General features: G+C 45.2%; 1 protein-coding gene across 5 annotated transcripts in view; it reads left to right on the top strand.

The window, feature by feature from the left end:
* Positions 1-27,143, top strand: part of LOC135374712 (FYVE and coiled-coil domain-containing protein 1-like) — a 48,457-nt gene that overhangs the window by 20,747 nt on the left and 567 nt on the right. For 2 of the 5 annotated variants that reach the window (XM_064607629.1, XM_064607631.1), the window contains exons 2-18: positions 14,874-14,952; positions 16,182-16,301; positions 16,382-16,500; positions 16,591-16,697; positions 16,811-16,954; positions 17,051-17,123; positions 17,199-19,444; positions 20,681-20,939; positions 21,051-21,191; positions 22,125-22,196; positions 22,275-22,429; positions 22,954-23,092; positions 23,861-23,967; positions 24,056-24,228; positions 24,553-24,655; positions 25,417-25,738; positions 26,165-26,331. In XM_064607629.1, the coding sequence (XP_064463699.1) occupies positions 14,874-14,952; positions 16,182-16,301; positions 16,382-16,500; positions 16,591-16,697; positions 16,811-16,954; positions 17,051-17,123; positions 17,199-19,444; positions 20,681-20,939; positions 21,051-21,191; positions 22,125-22,196; positions 22,275-22,429; positions 22,954-23,092; positions 23,861-23,967; positions 24,056-24,228; positions 24,553-24,655; positions 25,417-25,738; positions 26,165-26,331 (4,526 nt within the window). Of the gene's footprint in view, positions 1-4,647; positions 4,747-14,304; positions 14,316-14,873; positions 14,953-16,181; positions 16,302-16,381; positions 16,501-16,590; positions 16,698-16,810; positions 16,955-17,050; positions 17,124-17,198; positions 19,445-20,680; positions 20,940-21,050; positions 21,192-22,124; positions 22,197-22,274; positions 22,430-22,953; positions 23,093-23,860; positions 23,968-24,055; positions 24,229-24,552; positions 24,656-25,416; positions 25,739-26,164; positions 26,332-27,143 lie in introns of those variants that run through there. The other 3 variants (XM_064607632.1, XM_064607633.1, XM_064607630.1) reach the window with 3 other exon arrangements.

Raw genomic sequence — 27,143 nt, 5'->3', positions numbered from 1 at the left:
AAAAAAACGCCCCCTTCACACACATACACCTGTGTAGATCTACTGCTACATGCTGTACGAAAATGAAGAGGATTCAGTTGCTGATTTACAATTTACTTGCGAAAGAAATCCGTCAGAACTGTCTGTTTCGTAGCACTTTCAATTCGCAAGCTCTCCACTGTCTCTATAGCGTTACAGATAGCATGCACATTTTGAATGTCCTTGTTTCCAGCCATGCTCATCGCGTTGCCCGTATATGCACGATAAACGCAATGATCAAGGGAGGAAACGTCCTGGCCTTTTAAGCGCTACTTTCGGTGCAAGACTATGACTCACTAATGAATTCTGAAGACGGGGGTGTGCTCTGTACGACATTGTCCACACATGCGTCACACGGGGCCACTGATATTCTTGGTGGATCACAAAAGCCGCAGGGTCAACAGTCGGTGGTCAAAATTGGGACAGAACACCGGGGTTTTCCGCCATTGGTTCTCGAAACTCTGTTCATCGTCGACGAGGTCAACAGTCGGCGGTCATAATAACGAGCTCAGAATACACGTGTTCTCCTTGGTCCGTCCTCAAAATTTCGATCACAGTCGGATTAACGAGTTGTCATAATAACGAGGGTGAGTTACATGGTGTTTCTATGGGGAAAAAACGGTTCCCTAGAAAACCGGTCACAAAGTAAGGATGTCGTATTAACGAGTGTCGTAATAACGAGTTTAGACTGTACCATGTATGCGGAATAAACGGGTTTACATTTTGCAACATTGATTTTTTCTTTCTCGGAATGAATATGCCCATCAGAAGCGGAACCGGTTAAAACCGGTATGAACCGTTTTTTTTTTTGCTCCGGAGCAGAACCGGTGCCGGACCGTTTACGATAGAACCGGAACGAAAAACGTTTCGGTTCCACACCCTGATGAGAGAAGTTTTCGTGCAACCGTCCCTTGAACATGGTGACATACGCTATCAAGGACCGACGACTCGAAAAAGTAGGAGATCATGAAATAGCATCCCCGTACCTTAGAAGGAAGAAGCCAGAGGGAAAGCTTTACGAAGAGCGTATACGCCTTTGCGAACGAGAACATGTGGCTCGTCTATTCGTGGCTATTTCTGCCTCCTCCTCGTTGAGGGGGACAGGAGGCTTACGAAGAAGGACGCCACGTCTAGATTATTGAACCGGGCGCGCGGGCGACCAGTCTCCTATCAACGAACTTATTATTGCGTAAATAATGAAAAAAAAAAAAAAAAGTTGTTTGATAGAGCAAGCTTTTGTAACACACTGGGTATGCCCTAGCGGGTAATGCCTCTACACTTGCGTCGATGACTGCCGGATTGAGCCTGCAGGCGTTTTTTATGTGCGTTTGATCTTGTCCAGAACAGTCTTATTTCTAAATATTGAAAAGAAGAAAAAAAAAAGACGAGCCGGTCAGTCAGTCAGTCAGGGAACTACCAAAAACTTTCTTTCAATAGAGTAGGGATATTACCGTTCAACCAAATACTGAAGTCAACCAAATACGGAGAGGACCTTTGTTGTCGATACGCCACTAAAACTTCAATCATCATAATCAAATACGGAGAGTTTCGACGCAGAGGGCGACGTTGCAGCGGATCCTCTGCCCTGGTGCAACCAACAAAGCCACGCCAATTTTTGTACACCGGCGTCACAAGGTAGGGGCAGAGGAGTAGACTGCCCCCCCCCCCGCCTCGATCTCAGGCTGTGGGGTATTCGCTCCACCCCCCACCCCCCTTCATCCACGGAGGTCAGGCTGGGTGCCTGGTATTTTTACTGACAGGCTATTACAGGATTTGCATGTTAACTTGCGTGAACTTGGCTTACTGTAAGTATAAAGTTTTGTAAATGAGCTAGCAAAACCCCTTATTTTGCATAAACATATTCACTGGTACCGTCACTCTCACTTACACACATGGCTATATCTGTTACTCGCATAGAAAAAAGACTACCTCCCTCAACCGAATGTCATAAGTGAAAGCTCTTTAATGTATTTGGAGTCATTTTGCACCCTCTTGTCCAATTCCAATTCATTTTGCACTCCGTATAGCATGTGTCGTTATCTTGGGCGTTCTGATAGGGGGACAAGGGAGGGCCATGCCCCCCCCCCCCCCCCCCCTGAAGTTCCAAGGTGACCTGTGCAAAGTGTGCGCTCTTTATCGCAGGTCGTCAAAATTTGCTCACATGTCGTCATCATTACTCTGAACCTTATCCGCCAGATCCTCTGCATGTCAGAGGTTTTTTCATTGTCGTTATTCTATTGTCTGTTATATATTGGTCGCACGCTTTGGACCTTCTTAGAACCTCTTTACTCTTCCCTGAAATAAACACTCGGAACGCCCATGGTCGTTCTGTTGTTCTGTTACGCCAGATTCATGTGCTGAGAAGGTTTTTTAGTGTTCCGATCCCTGGAACTTCAGCTCGCCCTCTCTTATGGCGATGGACTTTCCGACGCCCCTGTCCTTGTGCCAATGTTAACCTCCTTCTCACTGCAACTGTCCGTGACCGTTTAGATTGGATTTGTATCGCATCGTTGTCATTCCTTAAGCACATACGCTTCACATTCAAGTGTGTAGTTCAAGTTTTTCCATAGCGATCCATTAATGTGAAACCTGGTCATTGAATGTTGAACCAAGCTCAGAAGTTGGGGCAACGTTTTGTTCTTCCTATTATTCTCCATGCATATCTCACGAGACGTGCTCTGGGTAACGAAGGCCAAAGTTGCTAGATTGTGCTCACATAATTCATAATTCATTTTTCAGGTGAGTATACCCATAGCTACGTCTTCAATGCTTCCAACTATGCAGGCATAGCACGTGTGTTAAAGCACTGTTGGTTGAGTCTTGACCATGGTTGACTCACTTGATGACTCACCTCAGATGAGCTTTATGCTTTCTTTAACGCAGATCACTCCTCATGCTCTCCGTTGCTTTCATTAAAATTATGTAACAGCACCTGTTAAATGGTTTTTTTCTATTCACACTTACCTAATTACGCTGCTGCATGATGTGAAACTTAGTCCGAGAGTGCATTTGATTCCTTCCTCAATCTGTCAGTCTATCGTCAGTTCAAGACGCAATTGAACGTCAACTTGTATAAGTTGTTGACGTTGCGTTCGTTGCGATTACGCAATGGTTAATCTATAGGGTAAAGTGGGGCTACTTGAAGACGGGGGCAAGTTGAGGACAGTTTGGGTTTTTCGCGTGGCATTTTCTTAGCAATATTTTTTTCTCGTCTGTGACACCAGGGTGAGCATAGTCGTTGTCTGGGCTTTGAAGTAACGTGTTGACGTTCTGCACGTGGCTTTTTAGAAAGACGTGAGACGCTGTTTTGCAGATGTAGTCCAGGTAAGGGGGGCCCTCTTTTGTTCCATCTGTAACTTTCGCGAGCATTGACTTCCAATTTGCTCATTTCTGCTCCTCGGCTAATAAAATATGACCTCACCGTTATGATGCTGTGTCATTACCCTGTGTTTCCATGTGCACTACTGGTGGCTGTCCGTTTCGGCTGGCCCAAACAAAAGACAAAATTTAAACCCCGCATTAATTTTTTGATGTCCTCAACTTACCCATAGGGTGGGGTAACTTGATGAAAATATGTAGCCTGCCATTTTTGGCTCGTACGAAATAAATATTTGGTTTAGCACCATCGTAATTTGTGGATTATTTCTCAATGGTTTGGGGATTCAGTTAACGAATTATGGTACAATTTAGGCGATTATTCTGACTGCTATTAACAAAATAGTTCAACTGTCTTCAACATAGACCACCTTACCCTATACGGCATGTGCCGTATATAGATTAATCATTAACCACCTGTCAGCATCTCGACTTATCTGGGTTATTCTTTCCGTTACGTACATAAAACTTCCCTTGTCCAACACAAGGCATCACTCACAAGTGATTTTGTATTCGTACCGCAAGAGCAATTAACTGTCGAGGCGCACGTAAATAGTATTAGTATTGCATAGAGTGACACAGCTGTTCAAGTTAATCTATGGCGACGTACAGCTCCGGTCAACCTTAACGATAACACTGGAAAAAATGTGGTCTTGTTCCCGAACGCGATTACCGCCACCCATGGGGGCCATGAGGAAATCTTAATTTAACAAAAACTGTTCCGTTAGTTTAATGCAGGGATTTTGTTCATTTAACTTTCCCTCAGTACCCCAGGGGTTGCTGTTATCGCGCTGTGAAATGAGACCGAATTTTTTCCAGTGTTATAATTAAGGTTGACCGGAGCTGTACGAGTCTATCTGTAGCGCCAGGCACGAGACTTCATACGCTGTGTAGTGAACAGAAAGTGCAGAGACTAGTGTTATATACATAACATTTCAATGGAAGTTCATTCATGACGTCTGAATGCAATATTTCTTCAAGGATGCAAGTCTTGGCAGTCTTGCATACAGGAGGTGAATCACGGTAGGGACTCTGAGTCTCTGACATAGTAGAAAAGCTTCGTTTTGGCCCTGGTACTGCTTCGTTTTATCTCCGTGTTCCCCGTGAGAAAAAAAGAAGCAGGTAAGGACGAATCACAGCTGGATGTGGCCACGTGACAGATTGAGAGAGGAGCGAAAGCTATTTCTGGCCCGGTGGGCTCTCAGTGAGGTCCAAGTTCTTCGTGTCGCAGATCTCGCAGTGAGGCTCCCTGGGGCCACGTGTGCTTCGTGAGTTTCCCCTTACGTATCGCCGCTAGGACTTTGAGGAGTTCGCCGAGCCACTGTCCGCAGCGGATACGGATTTTTCGATTCGGTAAGGTTCCGTCTTCGTGAGCATGTGCAGGTATAATAGGAGATGAAGTTTTTCGATTATTCTCGGTCTCTGCACTCTTAAAAATGAACTTCACCGCATAGCACGCTCCTGGCCAACCATCATCTCGAATGATATCGTTATCTGCCCTGATTTGTTGAAAACGGGAGGCGTACGCTTTTCTGTGACAATTATGAACAGCATAAGTGTCACAAAAAAGGCGTACGCCTCCCGTTTTCAACAAATCAGGACAGATAACGATATCATTCGAGATCATGGTTGGCTAGGAGAGTGCTATGTGGTGAAGTTCATTTTTAAGAGTGTACACGCACACACACTCTTAAAAATGAACCACACCGCACAGCACGCTCCTTGCCAACCATCATCTCGAATGATATCGTTATCTGCCCTGATTTGTTGAAAACGGGAGGCGTACGCCTTTTCTGTGACAATTATGAACAGCATAAGTGTCACAGAAAAGGCGTACGCCTCCCGTTTTCAACAAATCAGGGCAGATAACGATATCATTCGAGATGATGGTTGGCTAGGAGCGTGCTATGCGGTGCACTCTTAAAAATGAACTTCACCGCATAGCACGCTCATAGCCAACCACCATCTCGAATGATATCGTTATCTGCCCCGATTTGTTGAAAACGGGAGGCGTACGCCTTTTTTGTGACACTTATGCTGTTCATAATTGTCACAGAAAAGGCGTACGCCTCCCGTTTTCAACAAATCAGGGAAGATAACGATATCATTCGAGATGATGGTTGGTTAGAAGCGTGCTATGCGGTGAAGTTCATTTTTAAGAGTGTGGGTTCGAGTCCCGGTGCCGGCGGTGCTGTCTGGGGCTTTTCCTGGGTTTTCCTCAGACGCTTTCAGACATATGTCGGCACAGTTCCCTTTGAAGTCGGCCCAGTTCCCTTTGAAGTCGGCCCAGGACGCACATTCCCCCAGGGCGTCAGTCGTGACGTTGCCCACCTCCGTGAGGCCCACAACTGCGAGCCCTTTCATCAGCACCACCACCACCACCTCATTTTGAAGAGTGGATAGGTCGTTTGGGCTATTGGACATTATGTCATGTGTTGGAACCGAAATTACGATGAGGACTCGTTTCACATTGTGTTAAGCAGTTGATGTGGGGGACTGTCTGCCTGCTGGGAATAGTCGCGAAGTTCAGTTATTCATCTCACCAGCTCCACCACCGAAATTAATGCAGTTATTGATACAACAGAGATGTTCAGACTGTGAAAAGCATTGTCTCAGTTTTATCTACACCAGAAAAAGAAAATACCTGCGATGAATATGCTGTCTATCGATGTTGGCTGCGCAGAAATGCTTACGTAATACCGGAGCACAATCAGAACGAACGGACGTTTTTGTTTACAATACGCAGTGTACGGTACCTCTATCAGCTATTAATCGAGGCGAGAAAGAAATAAAAGGAAGCGCTTGTCTAGATCCTTAATGACTTTCCCGATGCTTCTTTTACTCGCTTAAGGGGCAATCACTTCTGCGCAAGACAATAGAGAAAGTTTGTTCGCGCACCGCTCAGAAACGGCGTAAAATATCGTGAAAACAGAAGCACTGGTGTGTTCTCTTTGCTTTACCCTCGTCAATGACACATTTTGTAGAATTCCAGGACTATCCGTTGATTTGTATTGAGTCCGAATTCACAAATATTTTAGTGTGCGACACTCTATCGAGATGGCAGCACACGTTCGAGACGCACCAAACTTTAATTTATTAAAAATCAACGGCACAACCTTGTCCTCTAAAAAATACGTCATTGACTAGAGAAAAGCTAAGAGAACACGCCAGTACCAATCTTTTGATGATAGTTTAGTGCGGTCACGTGTCTTGTGCGAACGAAAATCGCCCATAGATTTCTGAAGAAGTGATTCCCCCTTAAACCGAACACTCTTTCTTCTCTCTCTCTCTTTCGTTCTTACGTCACTCACGTTGTTACATATTTCAGGAGTTTTAGTATCCTACACAATTTTAGCTAGCACTGTCAAACGCGTCTCAGTAGTGGGTGCTTTCTGCCATCGACAAGCATACGCCTATAACATGGCAGCCCGGGCGTTGACTGTCTTAATCTGGCGCTCGCCTTCGCGAACTATCATGTGAAAGTGCGTCCAGCGACTATCTCGTGCTCAGCACAAGAACGTTGCATGTTTGTTGTCCATCTACTTGAGCGACACGAGCCTCCTGGGTACTTTTATCGCTTCAACTTTGCTTAAGATTTTCCGTTCGCGTTCAGCTTGCGATCCGCTTCCTTGAGCACACATAAATATTTATCCACTGGTATGCCGTGGGAAAAGCTACAGTGTTGTTGTACTTGGTATGAGTATGAGGAAGGCTATATGACTGCGATAACGACGTGCGGTCAGTATGCGTGTTAACGATGTCGAATATTGCATCAGGGAGCGCCTTCCCATAGTGACTCTCACTCCATGTAATGCAGTGGTAGATGCGTCTAGCAATGTGTGTCATTCTGAAAGCACAAAGAAGTAAAGTATTAAGTACTTGCAAAAATGTACTTTGAATGCAGTAAAAAGTAATTCCTGTGCTAAATCCTTTGAGTAAAGTAGAAAGTAGTGAGAAATGTGCTTGAAGTGTTTATCAAGTACTCTCAACTACATCGTACTGTTTTCGTGCCACGTCTTTTAGCTCTCTACTGAGTACAAGTTGTGTGTTACGTACGTAATAAATCTTTCCATAACAACAACTACAGAGCATTCACATACATATACGTTCAACCGCAACCTCTCAGACAAACCACACACGAATGCTATATGCATGAGTAAATAACGCGAAAGACCACTTTGAAGCACGCCAATTTATCGGCATGGAAAGCAATGCGAACTGGCTATAATAGGCCGGGGCGCAGTGCTGTGAATATCACGATGAACACGGCGGTGACAGCTTTCACGCAGCGAGCTAGCAACACTCACAGGAGGATACTTGAACTTGAATGGAAAGTACAGTAAAATGTACATCGAGGAAAGTAGAAAGTATTATTCAGCAGAATTACTCGAAGTAAAGTAAAAGTACCCAAGTGAACTGTATACGGATTACGTCTATCTATTAAAGTTATAAAAATCGGATGTTGTCGAGCGTTACATCACACAGATCTGGCACCACACGCTCAAGTGCGATTCACGACGAATATGCGTATTTCGAGCACCGCTATCTTCAAAGTGGCCTTTCGTTTCTTGCTTTTCACGCTGTCATTTTTCGTTTATTTTCGTTATTCATTTTCACCGTCGTTGCACAAGCGCTTCAGAGGCTTCTGGAGTTTTTCACTGCTTCCTCCGCAAGAAAAGCGACAGCAAGCTGGCAGACATAGGCTATTGCACCGGTTGCGGGCAACCCCTTCGAAGCTGGCATTCTAGCTAGCATACTTTCACTTTCTGCAGAAAAGCCTGCATCCAGGAACGTTTTTTTTTTTTTCTTTGGCTTTAAGATTCTGTACTCTTGTACGTCCCCATCTGCATAGCTCAGGATCACGGGCAAAAGGAAAATATTCCATCAGTATCGCGACATCTCGGAAGCCGCGGGATATAGTAGGAAGCAGCACGTGGACTCGTTAGTAATATTAAGCACTGTACTTGTCACCTACTCAAGTGATCAGCAAGTCAAAGCAATTATGGTTATGACACACTGATCAGTTCATTTGGAAAACTGGACATACCAAAAGTACAACAGGACGCGTGTTGCCCTTCCTGCAAGCGTCCGCTATTGTGTACAAGCTAGTCCACATTACTGAGGCCCATATGAAAGAGATAATGACCTCCTACGGCTCCCAAACTATGTCAAGTATACACTGGTCACGTTTTCATCTACTATCTTTAAAACACGACTGACGACGTCGCTTCCCCGGTCCACGTTTGATCGCCGCTCAGGATGAGGAAGAGACACCCCGAGGGTGCCAAGTTGGCACCCAAACCCCTCTGGATCTGCAGATCGCAAGCAAGAATTAATTCCTTCCAAAATAAACGCTCTCTTCCTGTGACAAGAGCAGATAAAGAAGGGGGTCCTTTAAAGCCACTGTTTCGCAGTCATCGCCCTGCATGAGTTTGCGTGGCCTACCACGAATTACCCGGGCAGTATGCTAATTGAGCAGTCACCGACTCCTTTTCTTTGCCTGTGTATGTATTCATTATCTGCACAGTGCCTGCCAAAGTGTCTATTGTTTGGTGTCCTAGCCAACTTCTCAATCTTCCTTTACATAGAAATAACCTACAGAAAATCAGGTCCGCTTAAACCATAACGGTTTGTTGACTTGGCCAGCACTCAATAACTTCAACAGTGAAGCGTAACAATAACATTTAACAATGCCCACACAATAATGACCGGAACGCACAATGAATGTATTTCTAAGTATCACACGAAACGCAAGCGAGCCAAATCTAACAACAAATTAAAAAAAAAAAACTCTCGGGGTGTTCTTGGTTTTAAAGCTGCAGCATTGGCTGTGCAACAGATATTCCTTTAAAAATGATTTCAGCTTCGTAACAGAGGAAATCTTTAGGGCGAGGCTAGGGAGAATATTAAAAGCTGTTGGGATGTAAAACTGTCGCGTTACCGTTACTGTATCTAGAATTATTGGTACTCTGTACAGTGTCCACTTTTTCGCAGGACGTGTTGATTGTGACGAGGTGTTCTGAATTGTGATTTCCAAAAGTGTCATATTATGATTGTTCCAACATACAGACTTTGAAAAGAGGCGAACCTGTGTTGAATATGTCATCACCGCAAAACTCATCCCAAGTGGAAGCCATAAAGAACATTTCTAGCTTCACGCTTGTGAATTCGGTTGTTACGGTTTTGCATGAATATCGTAGGATAGAATAACTTAAAGCATACATTATTGATCGCCTGATCTGACGTGGTGGGCAGCACCGCAAATTATACAGCGTGCGTGAGACAGCTCTCAATTTCTTCGAAATTTGCGTCAAATGTGTATTCCAAGATAGAGTCATGTCAAACACTATGCCTACACTCTTAGAAATGAACTTCACCGCATAGCACGCTACTAGCCAACCATAATTTCGAATGATATCGTTATCTGCCGTGATTTGTTGAAAACGGGAGGCGTACGCCTTTTCTGTGACACTTATGCCGTTCATAATTGTCACAGAAAAGGCGTACGCCTCCCGTTTTCAACAAATCAGGGGTGTGAGCGATGTCACTCAGGATGATGGTTGGTTAGGAGCGTGCTATGAGGTGAAGTTCATTTTTAAGAGTGTAGATATTTCACAGATTCAGTGTAACCGACAGGGGTACAAGAACAGTTTCTACATTCTGAAGCGTGCATATGTCACGGTATGTTGTATTGTATTTTTGATTGTGGGGACAAACAGAAACAAATCATCCTAGTTTTCTGCCTGTTTATAATAATATGGATATTATCGAAGCATTATACAATCGCTGACGAAGCTGTCTGAATGACACTTATGACAGTTTCTTGTGTTGTAGATAGCGACAGCGAGTGTCATCCGCGTACTGATAAACCGTAACAGAGTCTGTGTTGGAAATGAGGTCGTTTACATATACATGTCAAAAGAGGCGGGGATAGATACGAGCCCTGTGGCACCAGCCACCGACTTGAGATGTATCGTGGAACTGTATGTACCTTTAATTTTCACCACACCACTTGCGTTCTATTGCTGAGATAGTTCTTAAATGACACTAAGAAACGTCAATGTAAACCTGCGGATAATATTTTTTTGTCAAAGTCAATTAGTAAAGCAGCTGCATACTCATTATTGTCTAGAGCCCAATGAATTTGACCTAAAGCTTCTGGGAGTTTTTTCCATGAGTCCGTACTTTTCCATCGACAATAAATCAAACTTCGATATGACATTTCGATAACAACAACAACAATAAATGAAGGGGAAGCGAGGATGACATGGGATGTTTCCCGTTGTAGCCACAGGACCCTACTCCACTTCACAGAGGTTCCCAGTCAGAAAATTCTGTCGTACGGATGTCCATCGGATATACTTTCATGGAGATACGGATATCCGTAGAATAATGAAATTCCTCCAGCGGAGATACTACGGAGATCCACTTGGCCGGGCTTCGAACTTTCTACGAACGTGCACTTTGCGGACATAACCAGGAGATACGGACAGAAACAGGAGCTCTCTGGGATGTAGCGTGTATCTCGAGCGCGTGTTACTTTTTATTTTTCAGAAGTCAGTATACGCTTTGTAGTAAAATATAAAGCGTGTTCCCGCCATTTTTTTAACATCAGCCACCGTCGCCGCTCGTTTCACTTTCTGTTGCTCCGCTTTGCTTCCCATGAGGGCAAATCAGCGCGGCGTTTAAGAAAAAGTAAATAAAACAAAATAAAAAGAAAAGAAAGAAGAAACAGCAACAAGAGATTGGGCCACTCAGCCGAAATGCTTTGGAAATGAAGTTGCATTCACTTCCAAACAGGGAACAGACACTGTACATTGGTGTTCACGCGAGCTTCTACAGATTCGATAGCCCTGTTCGCCTGTGAGTCGAAATGAAGGGTGAGCTGTTTAAGTTTAATTCGATTGCGTGCACAAACAACGGCGAAATGAGAAATTATTTAGCGTATTAAGTTGGCGTAGAGGTAATGTCTCTGTTTCTTACTCATGTAGCTTGAGAAAGTGAGTTGGTTCATGGAAAGCCGAATTTCTGCAGTGCTACATCGTCCCGCGTTTCTCTCTCTCTTCAAATGCATGATCCGTACAGCATCCCATCACGGAGCTGATTCGGACAATCCGTGAAACGGCCGCAACAGGACCTCCTGCGGATATACGGCTACGGATATCCTTCCATATATATCCGAGGAGAGTCCCACGGAGGTCAGTTTTTGGATATGGACATTGGGATCTATTTCGGACGTCCGTAGGAGATGGTGAACGCGAAGCGACGACAGGTCATCGTTCTGTTTTGTATAGAGTTCTTCGAGGTGCACGAAAGCAAAAAGGGAGCGTAGAGCCGGGCACTGATGCGCAGGGGACCTCCATGGGCCAAATACCCTGGACAAGCTGAACGGTCAATGGTCAAGGAGCTCAAGCTGGCGTCGTAACATCAGGCGTTCACTTAACTATGAAGCAATATGGACTTAACGCATTGCAACATACTTTTCAATCACTCGCGTTAACACTGGTAGAAGGCAGATCGGGCGGTAATTTCTCATAGCGAGAGGAGCACGCCGAAGGAACTCGGGTTCCAAGACGGGGGACAGGTGGTGGGGAGAACAGCTAAGGGACAAGAAAAAAGAAGAAAAAAATGGGAGAAAGAGTCGAGGTTAACGTTTCGAGCACTTGCTCTTCATCAGAACCGGGCAAAATGAATCACAAAGGGCAAAAGTACCAAGCATGCCGCGCAGATCCAGGTGGCTAACGAACTGTTGTTTTTTGTCATCCTACCTGGAAGCTGGCAATAGCCTGGCTGACATTTCCTTTTTTTTTCTTTTTTTCACTCTATTAAACATATCCCCCCCCCCCCTACCAGGAAAGGTAGGTGCGGTCTCATTGGCACATTCTGCAGCCAAACACACTGACAGGACGCTTTTCCGCGAGATCACAGTCCTTTTTTTTTCTCTCCAGTTAATCTTTCATCGCGTGTGCAGAGCCGACAACAGGACGTTAACCTAGAGACTCCGTTTTCCGGTCACGGGTTTTACGTTTACACCACCGTCGATGATCCTTTCTGGTCAATTGTGGTGTCTCAAGTATTTCACGAAGGACAACTCCCCCCATTCACCCCTCTCCCATTCTCTCTTACATGTTAATCCCTCGCTGATCCAAATATGTGGCGGGCGGTGTTACGCACAAGGTAGGACAAATAGCTAAAGCTATAGCTTCATCAATAGGGACAACACAAAAAGCCTCCAAACGCCCAAGAATCAATTATATATGCAGGGCCGTTTTGAGCTTCCTTTTCTCTTTTTCTTTTTCTTCCTCTCCTAGATGGAGTTCATCTCACTTATTTGTCCTGCCGAGCTAGGAACAGGCCGCTGTGAAGAAATCGGGTAGCTTCCTAGAAATATTTAATATCAAGGGACATACGTGAAGCCTGTCCTGCAGTCATGGCGGCGTTACGTCGCCAGACAGCTTGTCAGCAGTTCCAGCAACAGTCAGTTCCAGCTACGCAGATTCCGCCGTATCCCCCGTTTTCTGCACTCCCAATTCGCCTCGTAGAAGATGTCGATGCGTGTGTTTGCACTGCTACATCGAAATGACAGTAATGCACCGTCTGTCACTTAATGACCGTTTCGTCGCAGTACATTGAACTGGACATTGAACTGAACACTCTTTAGATATAGCGAATTTGTTCTAATTTCTTCGATATATAATGAATAGTTGTCGGTCATTCGGCAGAACTGATAAGCTAGTCTCAATCACTTTTCATTCTCTATTCATCTTGTGATCTGAGCGTGTGGCTACTGATAACTGCAGATTTGGGTGCATGCCCTCCGGCATACACGTCTGAATTTCTGTGTGTTTGTCTCTTATGAGGAAATTTATATCCTGTATATAATACACGTTTATCTTCGCAGCGAGATTCTACGCAAACGAAAGACTTGTATACAGCAGAAAGGCTTGCACAGAGCAGCAGGGTAACAGAGAGGGAAACTGTATTATATAGGAAATATAGCAGGTAACGGTAACGCATATTCCACATTCAGAATACCTGAACGAGAAACGGAAACGAAATAATTTGAGGTAATAATGCGGGTACTGCAGGATCCATTACATTCATTTACGGTATCACATAGTTACATTACAAATAAACCGAATAAAGCGAACTAAAATTGATCAACTATAAAACAACAACAACTGATGGTGACGATGAAATGGTGCATAAAACTGGAGCATGTAAGTACCGTAAAACGTATAGTAAATAGAAGAAATATGGAGTTCTTACGGTGACTTGCAAGTTGCGAGCGTGAGTAGCATTCGTGAAAACCACGTTCCTACGTATTAGCTGTTCAAAGAAACCACGTATGCGTATATTTTTAAAAGTTCTCTGTTGTGTCCACGTATCGGTAATGTCCTTAAAATAGATTTGAGAACATATACAAGCTTTGTCACGGTCTCAAAGCTTACTAAGGGAAACAGCAAGCGAGTGGACCGAAGACCGAAACAGAAACAACAATGGTAAAAGAATCAAGATGGCGTTATCAAGGTGGTGGTAAACGGAACCGTTATCACGAGGGGTGTAACGGAAACTGAAACGGAAACAAATATGAACCAGTAACGGAGGCAGTAACGGAAACGAAAAAGATTCCTTTAACTTTCCCTGAGAGCACGTGCACCAGTGTGGCCGTGCGTGTGAGTGCGTGACCCAGTGTCGGAAGAATTAAACACTGCCTTCTTTTTATGTTGTGAGATTAACGGGCTGCATCTTAGGTTTTCCTCTTTTATCGTGATAACGAACTTTAGTCCACAAATTAAACTCGGAGACCTAAGTTTCGAGGGAAACACAACGAAGCTTCCGCTGCCGACAGTCAAAGACAGTCTGCACATAGATTTAAGTAGGAAGCACAAATAGTAATGGTGATGATAATCGGGTCCCAAGTAGGTGGCTGTACAACATACTTACAGGCTTTCCATGGTTGCGTGGTCGGTGGAGTTTTATTACCGAGTGATCTGTCTGGCGATATGATGGCATGTTGCTCGGGGGGCTTGCTCAGGGACAGTGGAATCATGGCACAATTTTCTGACTGAATCACGTCAATGACGATCACAATCTCCTCATTATCTATCGACGGTGTGAGCTGTCCCCCGAGAAGCCCCACTCATAGCAAAAGCACTGGAACTGAACCATGCATAACAGTGCCCGCTCAGATTCTTACGCCTTTGTCCCTTATCTGTAGTGCGACACTGACAGCTTAGTGATACTATTGGAATGCGGGAACATCCCTTCTTTATCTAGCGCATGGATGAATTGTTATCTTTTCTGCCAGTAGCATCCAGTTTGACTTTGTCAACGGCTCTGATAGCAAACACACGTGAGGGGGACACCGCTTTATTAGACGCGCGAATACCATCTCATGAGACAGTCGAACGCGTGGCATCGAGAAGACGCTGTACTCTGAGCCGGTCGGCTTACCAATGTTCCTGTTGTCTTTCCAGAAGGACACAAATGACCGTGCTCCAGTTCCTGCAATGGCATCTGGAATACACATAGACAAGGTGGTCGCAGACATCCGAGGTAAGTTAAGGGACGCCAACAGACTCTAGTAGAATGACACGTGCTGGTAGCGGGGTAGCACGTCATCGGGCTGAAACGCCATTTTCTTGCTGTGACACGACGCCTTCATGGTTTCGCGCCCATGACGCGTGTGTTCATTTCTGTAAATATATCTATCAGTCTTTCATGCCTTTTTCTTTCCTTCTCGTGTTTCGGTGCGTGCAGGGATATACACAGGATTTTCGGTGACACCCATATTTGCAGCTTTCCTTGCTTTTTTATCTTCCTGCCATGCAATTTGGGGCGGGGGTGTTGCAAGGCTTTTGGGGGTCGTAGCGGTCTGTGGGGTGATACTGAAAAAGTTCCTGAGTGTGTGCCCCCTCCTTTCAATCGATATGGTCGTTATTCGTGGTGAAGTGTTTGTGTCCTAAGTAACTTGGAAGTAACTCGCTCTTTTTTTCAAGTAACTCAGTAACTGCGAGTTACATTTAAGGCTGAAGAACTTCGTTATTAACTTAGTTACATTTTTCTCTCGATAACGTAACCGGTAACGAGTTCTTTTTGACGGGTAACTTCTCAATCTATGATCCCCATCATTGGAGGTAATCGGCTTTCGTGGTTCCGAAGGGCTCGGTCGTTTTTTGATACAATGTCAGGAGTTGTATGCCCTAGAGTCACTAAATAAGCTTCGCTACCATCCATGATTTCAACAGCAAAATACGGGTGCAGCTCAGCGATTCATGCGAAAAGCAGCAACTTCTCCGCAAGTGTATACGCGGGGTCGGCCGGTTGTACCTGCATTTTTTTGCTCACTCATACACACATTCATACGACGGAAGTCGACGCAAGCGGCACCTGTTGAACAAGAGGGAAACTGATGTTCTGGGGCTGGAACAACATGGAAGGGACAGATACAAACAAAGCCTCAAATTGCCCCGGTTGTACCTGATTTGGCTAGTCCCGAGTTTCACCGCTGTGCGGCGTCGATTTGGCGAAAAACGCGAATACGTGTTTCTGTCTGTTTTTCATATAACACTAAAAATGTGTTCTGTAATGTTCACACATAATCAGTACTAATTCTCGTGGTCGACGTTTGTGGGTGTCCGTTCGAGCAGGTTCAACAAAAGAAAAAGAAAATATCCAGATGCTTTCTACGTAAATGCATGCGATGAAGCATTTTTTTTTCTCTTGCAAATTAATCAATCAAGCACTCCCTCGAAAGCAGCTCATATCGCATATTTGTGTTTCAGAATTCGTGAAGGAGCTATGCAAAGAGTACCAGGAAACTCTTATTCCTATCAACGATGACAACGTCAATCTCCACAAGCTCTGCACCAAGCTTGAACACGTTGTCCAACATGGACAGAAAGGTTCGTGTATACAATGCCTCTTCTTTCCTGTCTTTAAACACTTCTGGCGTCGTATCCATAACGTCTTCTGTTGCTCGTAGACAAGTTCACCTTCTTGGGCAATCCCAAGGATTACTGGGACTACTTCTACCGTTGCTTCGCGTCGGAGAGCAGCTGTCCTGCATACGGCGGCATTACTTACGCAAAGTCTTTAAGCGAGGTACGTTACATGATCGGTGTTCGTCCTCTTTATAGCACAACTATACGCAACGACCAGTATTATATATATTGTTACTTGTATTATTTTCAGGTCAAGACTAGTCTTGGGAGGGGCCGAGCTTTCATCAGGTTTTGTCTAATGTTCAAGTGTCTTCCCGATACCTTGAAAGCATGCGCTGACAATGTCAAGGCAACTAGGTAAAATAGATGCTATCTGCAAATAGAAAATTCTGCATTCTGAATGACGGGCTCTTATCTTCTGTGTTGCCATACAGGCAAAGTGAACGCACTTCCTGTTTTTATTATTACAGTGAGTTTTACCAGGACTGGTCAATACTCCACAATTCACAGAAGTTCCATAACTGTATCGCTTCATTGTATGACCTAAATGCGGCAGCGTTTGACCTGTCACCAGGCGCAACTGATCTAGATGTGTCATGGCCGCATTTTGCAAAGTAAGTGTAAAATCCCAGGAATACGCAGTCGTAACCGTAGCCACAGTTTATGCACTAATTCAAGCTCTACAGAACCGCTTTCGATACTTTTTACAGGAAAACCAATTATTCCTGGATTCCACAGAACAAGCGTTCAAGTATAACCAGTATTACAGTTCCAGTATCGGGGGTAAGGTTAAGTTTCAATGAGATTAACTTAAATAAGCAATACCACAGCCATGTAGCAAAAACGAACATCTTACAGAATAAAGACGGTCCCGCATCTCCAGTTCCTAGCTCCGTTCCTCAGGATGTCTTCGAGCAGATGAAAAAAGAGCTTCAGCAGAAAATTTGTGACGCCGAAGCTGCCACTGCTGAGTCTGCGAGAGAGCTACAGGTGCACAAGGACGAGCAAAAACAGAAAGAAGAGCGTTGGAAAGAAAGGGAAGAGGAACTTTTGGCAAAATTAGCTGTCCTTGAGAACGCTGGGATGAATGGATCCGCCCAAGATTCTTCGACAGAAACGGATCAAGAACTTGACAAGGAGTTGCAACAGCTCGCAACAGAAAACAAGGACCTGTCTGTGAAGAACGGTTTTCTTACTCGACGACTGAACGAGATCCTACAAAGGCTTGAGGACAGCGAGGAGGCACTGGTAGCTGCAAGGCAATCGGAACTCGAGTTGCAGACCAGAATGGAAAAGCTTCGGCTCGTTAACGAAGGTCTCAAGAACCTCGTAGATGCAGTCCGGCAAGAGAACACGATTCTGCGGCAGCAGGCAGTGGTCATGGATAAAGAGATACACAACACGCACATTCTTCTGGAACAAAAGAAAGTACAGTGTAAGTGTCTGGACGATCAGCTCACAGAACTGAGGTCAAGGTGCTGTGAAGCCCTTAATAGCAGCGCCCTTAAGGATAAAAAAATTAAGAAATTAGCAAGCATACTGTGTGTGATACGGAAGCGGCATATAACGTCAAGCAAGTCGCCAAGTGAAGGAGAAGGAATCTCAAGTGGTGATGACAAGAATGTCAACTGTGATGTCTGTGATAGCCCCGCCGACGGGACCACTGAACTTTCTGCGCTAAGTGCGAACAATGATAAAGTACAATATCGGGAACTCTGTAAAGTCGTGGACGAATTTCCTTCAGGAGACTCATCGACAGATGCTAACTCTGAGCTGTTTGAACACTGTTTGCGCTACCTCGGGTCGGCGTTGCTACAGCAAGAATCTCTGATCGAGAAAGCAAGCAGCAGAGTGAAAGACTTGTCTTCCGCAACTCATAGTATTAACTTACAACTGCACGTCTTACAGGAAGTGCTAAGCATGAAGCCTCCTGAAGATGCCGCACCTAGCAACGGTCACACTGTGGTGTCACAAGAAATAGTACAAACAGAACTGACGCCACCTCGAATTGAGGGATGTGATTTTATTGCTACACTTTTCGAAACCCTCTGCCGTAATCACGCTAAGCTGCATGGGTTGATGCAAGCAGAATCTCAACTGGATGCTGAGCTAGCTGACTGCAGAGAGCTCAACAGTATACTCGCGAGCAAAGTGCATGAGCAAGAACGTAAACTCTGTGGGTTCGTGCAAGAGCTCGACAGGACTAAAGTTCTGCTAGAAACTTTAGAAGGAACGCATCAAAAGTTGCAGACAGCTAAAGCTGTCATGCGGTATGAACTGCAGGAGAAGAAGCACATATTGAAGAACCTCAAAGCCCAACTAGAAACGACGCGCGAAAACAGTGCCAGAGTTCGTCGTTCAAACGCAGAGTCGGAGTTGGAGTGGAAAAGTCTGCGGGAAGAATTTACCAGCAGAAAGAAGCAAGACAGTCAGGACAGCGGTCTCTCGGATGCGGGTCACAGCTCTCGGGAACAGTCTCCTTCTAGCGGTGACGACACGTCAGAGAAGGACGACCCAGATTCAGTTGAAGACTTCAGTTCTGCAGTGGTAGATTCAGATAACGACTTGTCCCGTTCGCCCCATATGCTGGTTATTGATATCGAGGAAAGATATCGTATAAGGTCACAAAGGCTTGAGTTTCTGGAGCAACAGTGCAGGATACTCTACAATAGTTTAGTTCGTAGCACGGAGCGCAGCAACGGGTTGCAGAGGCGGCTCCATAGTTTGCTGCGTGGCACACGCTACGATACTTCCCCAACCAGTAGTAGCAGCAGTGACGACGACGCGCCTCCAGTGCCTCCATCGGAACTTCAAAGTGCATTGGCTGTTATAACAGAAGAAGCGGCAGCGCTTCCGGAGGAAAGGCTATTGACGGATTACGAGTCTGACGTAGAAGAGACCTCTCAGGACGACTCGCTCCCTGAAATTAGAAAACGTACCCTCGACACTGTTGTGCAGCGAGTGAAAATGGAGAAATTTCAAAGCGAAGAAGCTATCGCAAACTTGAGACAAACTATAACGGAGCTCCAAGAAGCCAATGAACGACTGACTCTGCAGATTACCCAAATGGCAGATGAAAGACTGCAAAGGGAGAAAGATGTAAGGTAAGTCGGCGTCATTTGACATTTGTATTGTTGTCCTACTCGTGAATTCAGTTTATTTTCTTTTTCCTGCACCTTTCGGGTCTTGTCCTATGGTACACACCTTTTTGGTGTCTGTTTCACGCCATGCAGAACGGGGTTTCTGAAACGCTCTTCCAAAAGTGGCCGTATTCCAAATATGGCGCGAATGACCAATTCTATACGAAACACTGTTTCGCTAAGTATTTCGCACGCACCTTTTTGATCACTGCGGTAACACGTTTCAGTTGAGCCTACTGGAGGAAAACAAAGTTTTTATTTGCAAAACCGTCCCTTTTATACGCTAGAAAGTGTCATAGGAATACTGTGTTGCATGGAAAGTTGTACAGTGCTCAAAAGTTTACGGAACACGCTCCGGCGCATTCATTACTCAGAGTGACACGCTGGCAGCGAATGGGACCGTATAGACTTACAAACACGTGACTGGGTTACCTAGGCACATGTCTGTAAGTCCGTACAGTCCCATTCGCTGCTAGCGTGTCACTCTGAGGAAGGAAAGAGCCGGAGCGTGTTCCGTAAACTTTTGTCCGGCACTGTACATGGGACAGCGAGGCACTGCCAGTAAGGCGGAACTGAACACACAACAGAAATACAGGGTGGGTGCTCTAAAAGGTGAGCGACATTTTCGTGCGTGACATGATACTGCCTTGACCGATGCCTCGTTGACGGAAAGGCTTCCGCTGCCTCAGAGTGAAGAATTTATGCCAGAAAAACCTACGAAAAAGTCGTGGTTACCAAGCACTGTGTAACAAAATCAGTAAGCCCACGCAAATTTTCGTCTTAATCCCTCGGTATAGCGCATAGGAAACGCACGAAGACGAAAGTTTGCGTGGTCGTATTTAGTTTTTTACGCCGTGCTTAACAACCACTTTTTTTATACGTTTTTCGGCTACAAATTATTTACTGTGTGGTAGAGGAAGCCTGTATCTCAAGTACATATAGAGTCGCGCACGAAAATGTGAACTTTTATAGCACCCACCCTGTAGATAGATAACGACAATAATATAGGGGGTTTCCGAAGACACAAATCTAACACTTTGTAGCGATTTTCTGATGCATAGTTTGCTTTCGTTTCACCAGGGAGATATGTTTCACTGGTTGCTGTCCAGACACGTTCTGCTTCGGATGCGAAGTTACCTTAGCCGTAGCATCATACAAAATTTGCCTCCTTTGAATGAAGTGCATGTTATGTCTCCGCAGGCAGAGGGCATGTGATATGCTGAAGAACGAGCGGTGCATGAAGAGCGTTCAGGTCCAAGAGTTAACAAAGGAACGCGATTTGCTTCTTGAGCAAAGACAAGAACTGCTTGTGAAGCTTCAGGAGAAGGATGAGAAGATTGCGGAGATGGAAAAGAACAACAAGAAGACTATGCAAGACTATAGCACACTGGAAAAAGAAGTCGCTGTGCTGACTGAGAAGCTGCAGTATCAGACATCATCGCATGACCACATACAACAGGTATACTTTTGTGGTGTTTTCACTGGTCATCCGATCACGACTGTTTTCCTGATTCTAGTTTTATGGCCCTTCAATCGGGACCCAATAGGTTGATAAGTATTGACGTTTCAGAGTTTCGCGGTGCAGCAGACCTTGATAACAGAAATGAAAGACAGGATCGAGGATCAAGAAAAATCACTCGCTGAGCTTGAACAGTCACTGGTGGGACTTCGTGAAGATCGCATAGCGGAACAGACCCAGTTCTTCACGGAGGTGAGTAGCATCGTAATTTATAGCAGTGTTTATCAGCACCTAACTGGTGTACACCACACTCTAGTATGTTGATCTGGATAGTTTCAGTGTGTGTTCTGCATTAGATTTCGTGATTCTGCTCTGTATAAGAAATGCAACGGGATAAAATAGTTTAAGAGCGGCTATTAGATTGCTTTTCTGGTGTGCGTATTCCATTCTGAAAGAGTGGATCTGAATTCAGAGGACGGTCACGTGCGGTCGTCTGCCAAGTTGCGACAGATTAGTTTCGACTGCGAGGCTCCATACGTGATGACGTGTGGTAAAACAAATAGTGACAGGCTGGTTTTGCATATTAGTGTTGTGTTACGCCTGCGTCAGTACCCTAACTGTGACGATTAAGGGCAACGTCAGTATAGACGTCGTTTCAAAGCCCCTAACTCCAGGTCATCCGTATATGCTTTCTGGGTAGAGGGCTTAATGATCCACTCACCAGGAGAACCACCAAAGTTTCATGCGCGAAACAGAGGAATATTGGCAACTCCCAATTGCCTGGTGGTTCTACAAAGTTCTGCGGCTTAGTCCCATTAATGGGCGAAGTTAGTTCGACCTTCCGTACTGTACCTTTAATATGGCATGTAGAACGACTTGTCCGTGCATCGTCCATTATATATCCTGCTCATGAAGGAGTATACATCCCCGTGGTACAGTGTGCAGTGCAGGAAGAACCCACAAAATTAAAATTGAGTAAACCACCAGACATTACTGTGACGAAGATATACATCTGCATAACATCGTACGGCGCAGTTTGATCTTCGATATCCTTGCTCCAGAAAATTCCAAACTCCAGGTTATCCGTGTAATCTGTCTGATATGCTCCGATGTCTCCCGTACGTAAATTTTCTACGTATAAATGAGTTTTCACGTGGTACAGATGAATTGTTTGTTTTGTGGCAGATGGAACAAGTGCAACTTGTGGTAGCATCCAGGGAAGAAGAATGCTTAAATCTGGGCGAAGAGCTTCGGCAGGTAATATACATCGTGGAATCCAATCTGATTATCTATGCACGCTACCGCAAGTCTACAAAGTGTGTTTATTCTGCATAGCTACGTGTCCAAGCAGACCAGGACAGGCATCAGAACGAGCAGCTAAAGACGGAACTTGCAAAAGCCAAACAGTCGCTGACAACACTTGAAGGGGATCTAAAGCAGATGTCTGGAGATTCCGATGGCTTAAAGAAGCAGATCATAAGGCTTGTAAAGTAAGTAGAAGTTTCTTATTAAGGAGGATAAAAATACAATAGAAGGAATATCACGATCGAATCAATAGTATGGTAGGAGTACGCCTTAATTTTTCTTTTAAAAATCAGTCAATCAGTATGCCATAGATATGTGCTCTATGAAATTCATGACGCAGGAGGGACAAACGACACAGGACACAACCACAGTGTCTGCTTGTCTGTTGTACGTCAAAGTAACTACTTTCCAAATCTAGAAGCTTCTAACAATGATTAACATTGCCATCAATATAGACTAATATCAGCTGTGGGATACCTTTGTTATTCATTTAGTCTTCTTCCCGTCTTGTACCGCGCAACCACCTGCGGACCCCTCAGTTATTCTGGTGCCAACACACTATTGCAGACATTTATATTCAGAAGACAATATGTTTCTGTGGTGTTCAGGCAACGATGCAGAGTGGGACGTTGACTTACACGATATCGGTGGCTTTATTCATATTCACGTTTTCCTTCGATTTGACTCACCAAGTTTGTATCTTTACCAGGGAGAAAGACCTTCTTTGGAAGGAGAACGACAACCTTCAATACCTTCAGCGAGTACAAGCGACGGATAAATGGATGAACAACAGTGAAACTGATTGCTGCCTTCACTGTTCGACGCAGTTCACACTTACCATGCGAAAGGTTTGTAACCTGACGGTGCTTAAAGTGCTACTGCGGACTGAAAACAAAATTGATTAAACGAACTCAAATTTAGCTCAAACTAACTCAAAATATGAATCCCATTAGTGAACGTTATGCCCTTCCACAAATTTTAGAAAGAACCCGCTAAACTTCATAGTTTCGGAGTTCCTAGAGTATGTGACGTCATCGAAAACTTTAGTGTCTGTCTCCTAGCAACATTTCAGACACCTTCCCGGTCTCCACTGTTTGCCTCATTCTCGCACATGCCGCTGCGAGCAGCCTTGGAGTTGGGTGTCTGAATACCAGCTCCCTCCGCGTAAGGTGGAGTTACCCTTTGTAGAAGCGAATGCTGCAAAGCCGCCATGTTGGCTCCCATGCTTACCATGCATGAATGCTACGTACCGATTTCACGCGCTTTTTTTAAAACCTGTTTTGCTATATATTTGCTCAACTCCAAAATATAGTGTGTCGCTAAGCGTATAGCTACACTTTTGTGAGCGAATCGCGAGCTGCGCGTGGGCTTCAAGATGGCGGAAATTCGTAGCAGACGACGCGGTTGTTTCAACCTATCCATGGAGAGACGACGGAAGCCTTGCAGGAGCAACGTTGCAAGACGGATGGTGGATTACATACATTATGACCTCGTACTTCTCAAAACCAGCATTTAATTTTAGGCGACATCGGCGTCACATAGAGGAACAATATTTTGAAAAAACGTATTGGTCCGTAGTGCCACATTTAAATGATTCATTTTTGTTCTTGTTGAAGGCGAAGCATCATTCGCTTCTTTATATAATGCAGCACCACTGCCGGCTGTGTGGAAAGATATTTTGTCACAACTGCTCCAACAACTGGCTGATGACAACGGCGAGTCGGTAAGTAAGTTCGACTCAAAAGCTTTGTATGCAAAGACGTGCAGTATTTCTTTCGAGCCTAAGCGCCGACGCCCTTTACTTCGATCAGGAATCCCACACGAGTGTGCAACGATTGTACGACAAGGAACGAAGAACTTATGCGCAACGCCAGGAGGGTATCCATTACGAGCACTGTGGACAGCGAGTTCGACCTCCCTGAGGCGTCGGGCTACAAACTACAGAAAAGCAAAACCACTGAGATACCCTTCAGGAGTAAAAGGAGTAAGTAGAATCGCTTTCACCTTCAGGGATAGCAATGGAAATTGATGATCTGAGGCTAGGATGTTCTGAGGATGTTCTGGTAGGGTCCTGGACCGGTAATCCAGAATAAGTATGTCGGTTCAAGTCCTACAGCTGGCTAACCTTTTCAGTGACTTCCTTACTTCCTCATGGATAGCATTTCTTTGTAACCTTCCACAATAGAGTATGAGGATATTCCCCCCACACAATGCAGCTGAATACGTATATAACTGTAATCTGTTAACTTTTCTCCCCTATGGCTTCTTCTCTCTATCCGGTTCCAAATGGCGTTTTGTTCCTCCCCAGCATCCATCCCGAGCCACCTCGCAGAGGAAGTGGCCTTGTGCTCCTCGGCCCCTTCTTTGCAATCGTCGTCGCCACGCACCATGCCCAAAATTGTTCGCAACTGGTAAGTAGTAGGAACTGTTTCTACGAACTCCATGTCCGTTCAGCTGCATTACCCTGCAGCAGAACTGTTGCGTTTCACACGTTTCATGTCTGGGTGGCTCTTGTAGTGAAGCTTTCAACTGATGCTGTGAATATCTACAACGAGTATCTCCGAAATTCTAGGTTAAGAATCGGATGACGTCTCGATCCGCCGCTATCTGTAGCACGACTGACATTTCGTGTGTGGGATAGCCGTAGTCTTTGACGGGACCTGAAATACAGTCACATGCGCTTGACTGATAGGGTGCTTGTTCGTATCTTTGTCTCTACCAATGCAGAGAGCACTGCAGTCAGGTACAGGCAGCACAGCAGGTAGCCTGAAAGTCCAGCTACGCAGCGACGGCGTCATGACAGTGCGGTGCTTCATTTCGCACAGCTGCCCACGTACCAAACCGCTCTGACTTACCCCTATGCACTTTCACTACATTGAGCTGCTTCAGTATTTTCCTTTTGCTATAAGGGTTCATGGCGTAACAAGTCTCGCTTCGTAGTATATTATAAACTGGGCACGAAGGAACGCGAGCAGTACAAGTTCTGTTTCTGCTATGGCAGCGATTGCATCACCGTGTGGATCATCTGTATCGCAGTAGCACATTATCTGTATCTGTAACATATGTTAGCTAGAGCAAAAGACTAATAGCTTAAAGTTTACACCCTAGCATTGTAGCCGCAACTCTCCACCAGCGGCCCTGTACGTCCTTAACATGGTTGTTATTTCCTCAGGTCATTCCCACGACTTCGAAAACTACAGTACCTGCAGAGATCCCCGCGTGGAGCCGATGACAAGAACTTTGACATCATAAGCGACGAAGAGATAGCACGGTCGCTTTCTGCCTGCAGTCCTTACAACAGCTTCAGCCCTCCCGCCAGCACGGAGATATCTTTCCATCAGAGCTCTCCTCGCACCGCAGACGACATTGCCGACTGCGGAGACGAGGGTTGTCGCGGGGAACTATGGGTCAATGCTGGTGCAAGCTGTGGCATTCCTATCCACCTTGACGTTGCAGAAACTACTATCCGGTACCAGTTCACGTCAGACCCCAAGGTAAGTCTGCTCTTACGAACAATGATGTCATATCATGTAAATGTGACTTTGCGCAATCTACTCTACCATATCCGCAACTTCATCCGCCTTCTCATTATGCTGCCGTAACCCTCACTATGGGGAACTGTACAGGGGTTGAGTATAAAAGAAAATCTCGATCTTGTAGTTCAAAAATATACAGTACGGTACACGAACCGCACAGGAACTGCATGGAACATGCCTCTCTTGTTTATCTGACTTGGTGGGTCGCCAGATGATGTGTACGCCGTTGGTATGGCCGTATACAGACAAAGGATATTCACTCACAACGTTTCCTAAATCCATACTGGATTACCAACGCCTGCGCAGCTGAAGTTCTTGTTTTATCTCAGGATGTGCTGACAGATTTCGTTGGATAATCAACGTTTACTCATCCTTACTTTGCAGACTGTCTCCTTCGAGATAAAGTATAGATCATTTGATGCAGACGTAGACGCCATGGATGTCATCCTACCCTCTGTGAGTGTGCAAGCAAGTCCCGAACCCGTAGAAGGACAGCTGATAGTGCGAGACCCTGGACTCTACATGCTGGTATTTGACAACCAGCACTCAAAGTAAGTGTCCTAGTGAGAAGAACGTGCAAAATTACTACATTAACATTAATTACGGTTTCGACGTAAAATTAATAACGGTTTTTATTTTACCGTCATTATTATTATGAAGCCGATTCAACTGTGAATTCCAGTCACACGATGCAGAAGCTACGAAGCAGCGAGGAATTTCGATGCTCAATTCATTTGACCCCGCGGCACCTCATGTTTGTGACACTGACCATGACGTCAAAAACTTCAATTGCGATCGGCATCGTGTATACCTTTGTCACATCCATTCTAATGCCGGTCTGTTAAACGTCACCTCGACTAAGTGAAGCCTGATTGCTAACGGACGTGACGTATGTGCCACGTCACGAATGTTCACCAATCGCAGTCATGTTTTCAGCGGCATTGGAGTTGAGCAACCATCAGGCATATGGGTAGCCGCTGCTTGCCACATACTTTCTGTATTTGAAATAGTCTACGGTGAATGGCTGATGCGGGCACCGTTGATTTGGTCAACGAAAAGGTAGAGGGAGAGGAGACACCGAAGAGTCTAGGAAGGAAGCGGCACTTGCAGTGGCGCAGCGAGCGCTATCGCCATCGCTTTTCCGCTGTTTTCTAACTTCTGCCGTTTCATAAAGCGTGAAATTTGAACACAATCTGTGACACTATGGGTGCTGAGGGCATAGCTGGCGCCAAATCATTGCTCAGCTGTTGCAGTGTTTCAGTGTACCTGTCAATGATCATGCCTTCGAAATTTCGTTGAAGCCTCCGCGACGTCGCCTGTGTCATCACAGCCCAAGCGCAGCACAGTGTACTGAAAGTCGAGT

The sequence above is a fragment of the Ornithodoros turicata genome, unplaced genomic scaffold, assembly GCF_037126465.1.
Source record: "Ornithodoros turicata isolate Travis unplaced genomic scaffold, ASM3712646v1 ctg00000746.1, whole genome shotgun sequence".
Lineage (NCBI taxonomy): Eukaryota > Metazoa > Arthropoda > Arachnida > Ixodida > Argasidae > Ornithodoros > Ornithodoros turicata.
Note: the sequence above shows the minus strand (reverse complement) of the source record. Positions and strands in the feature narration are given on the sequence as shown.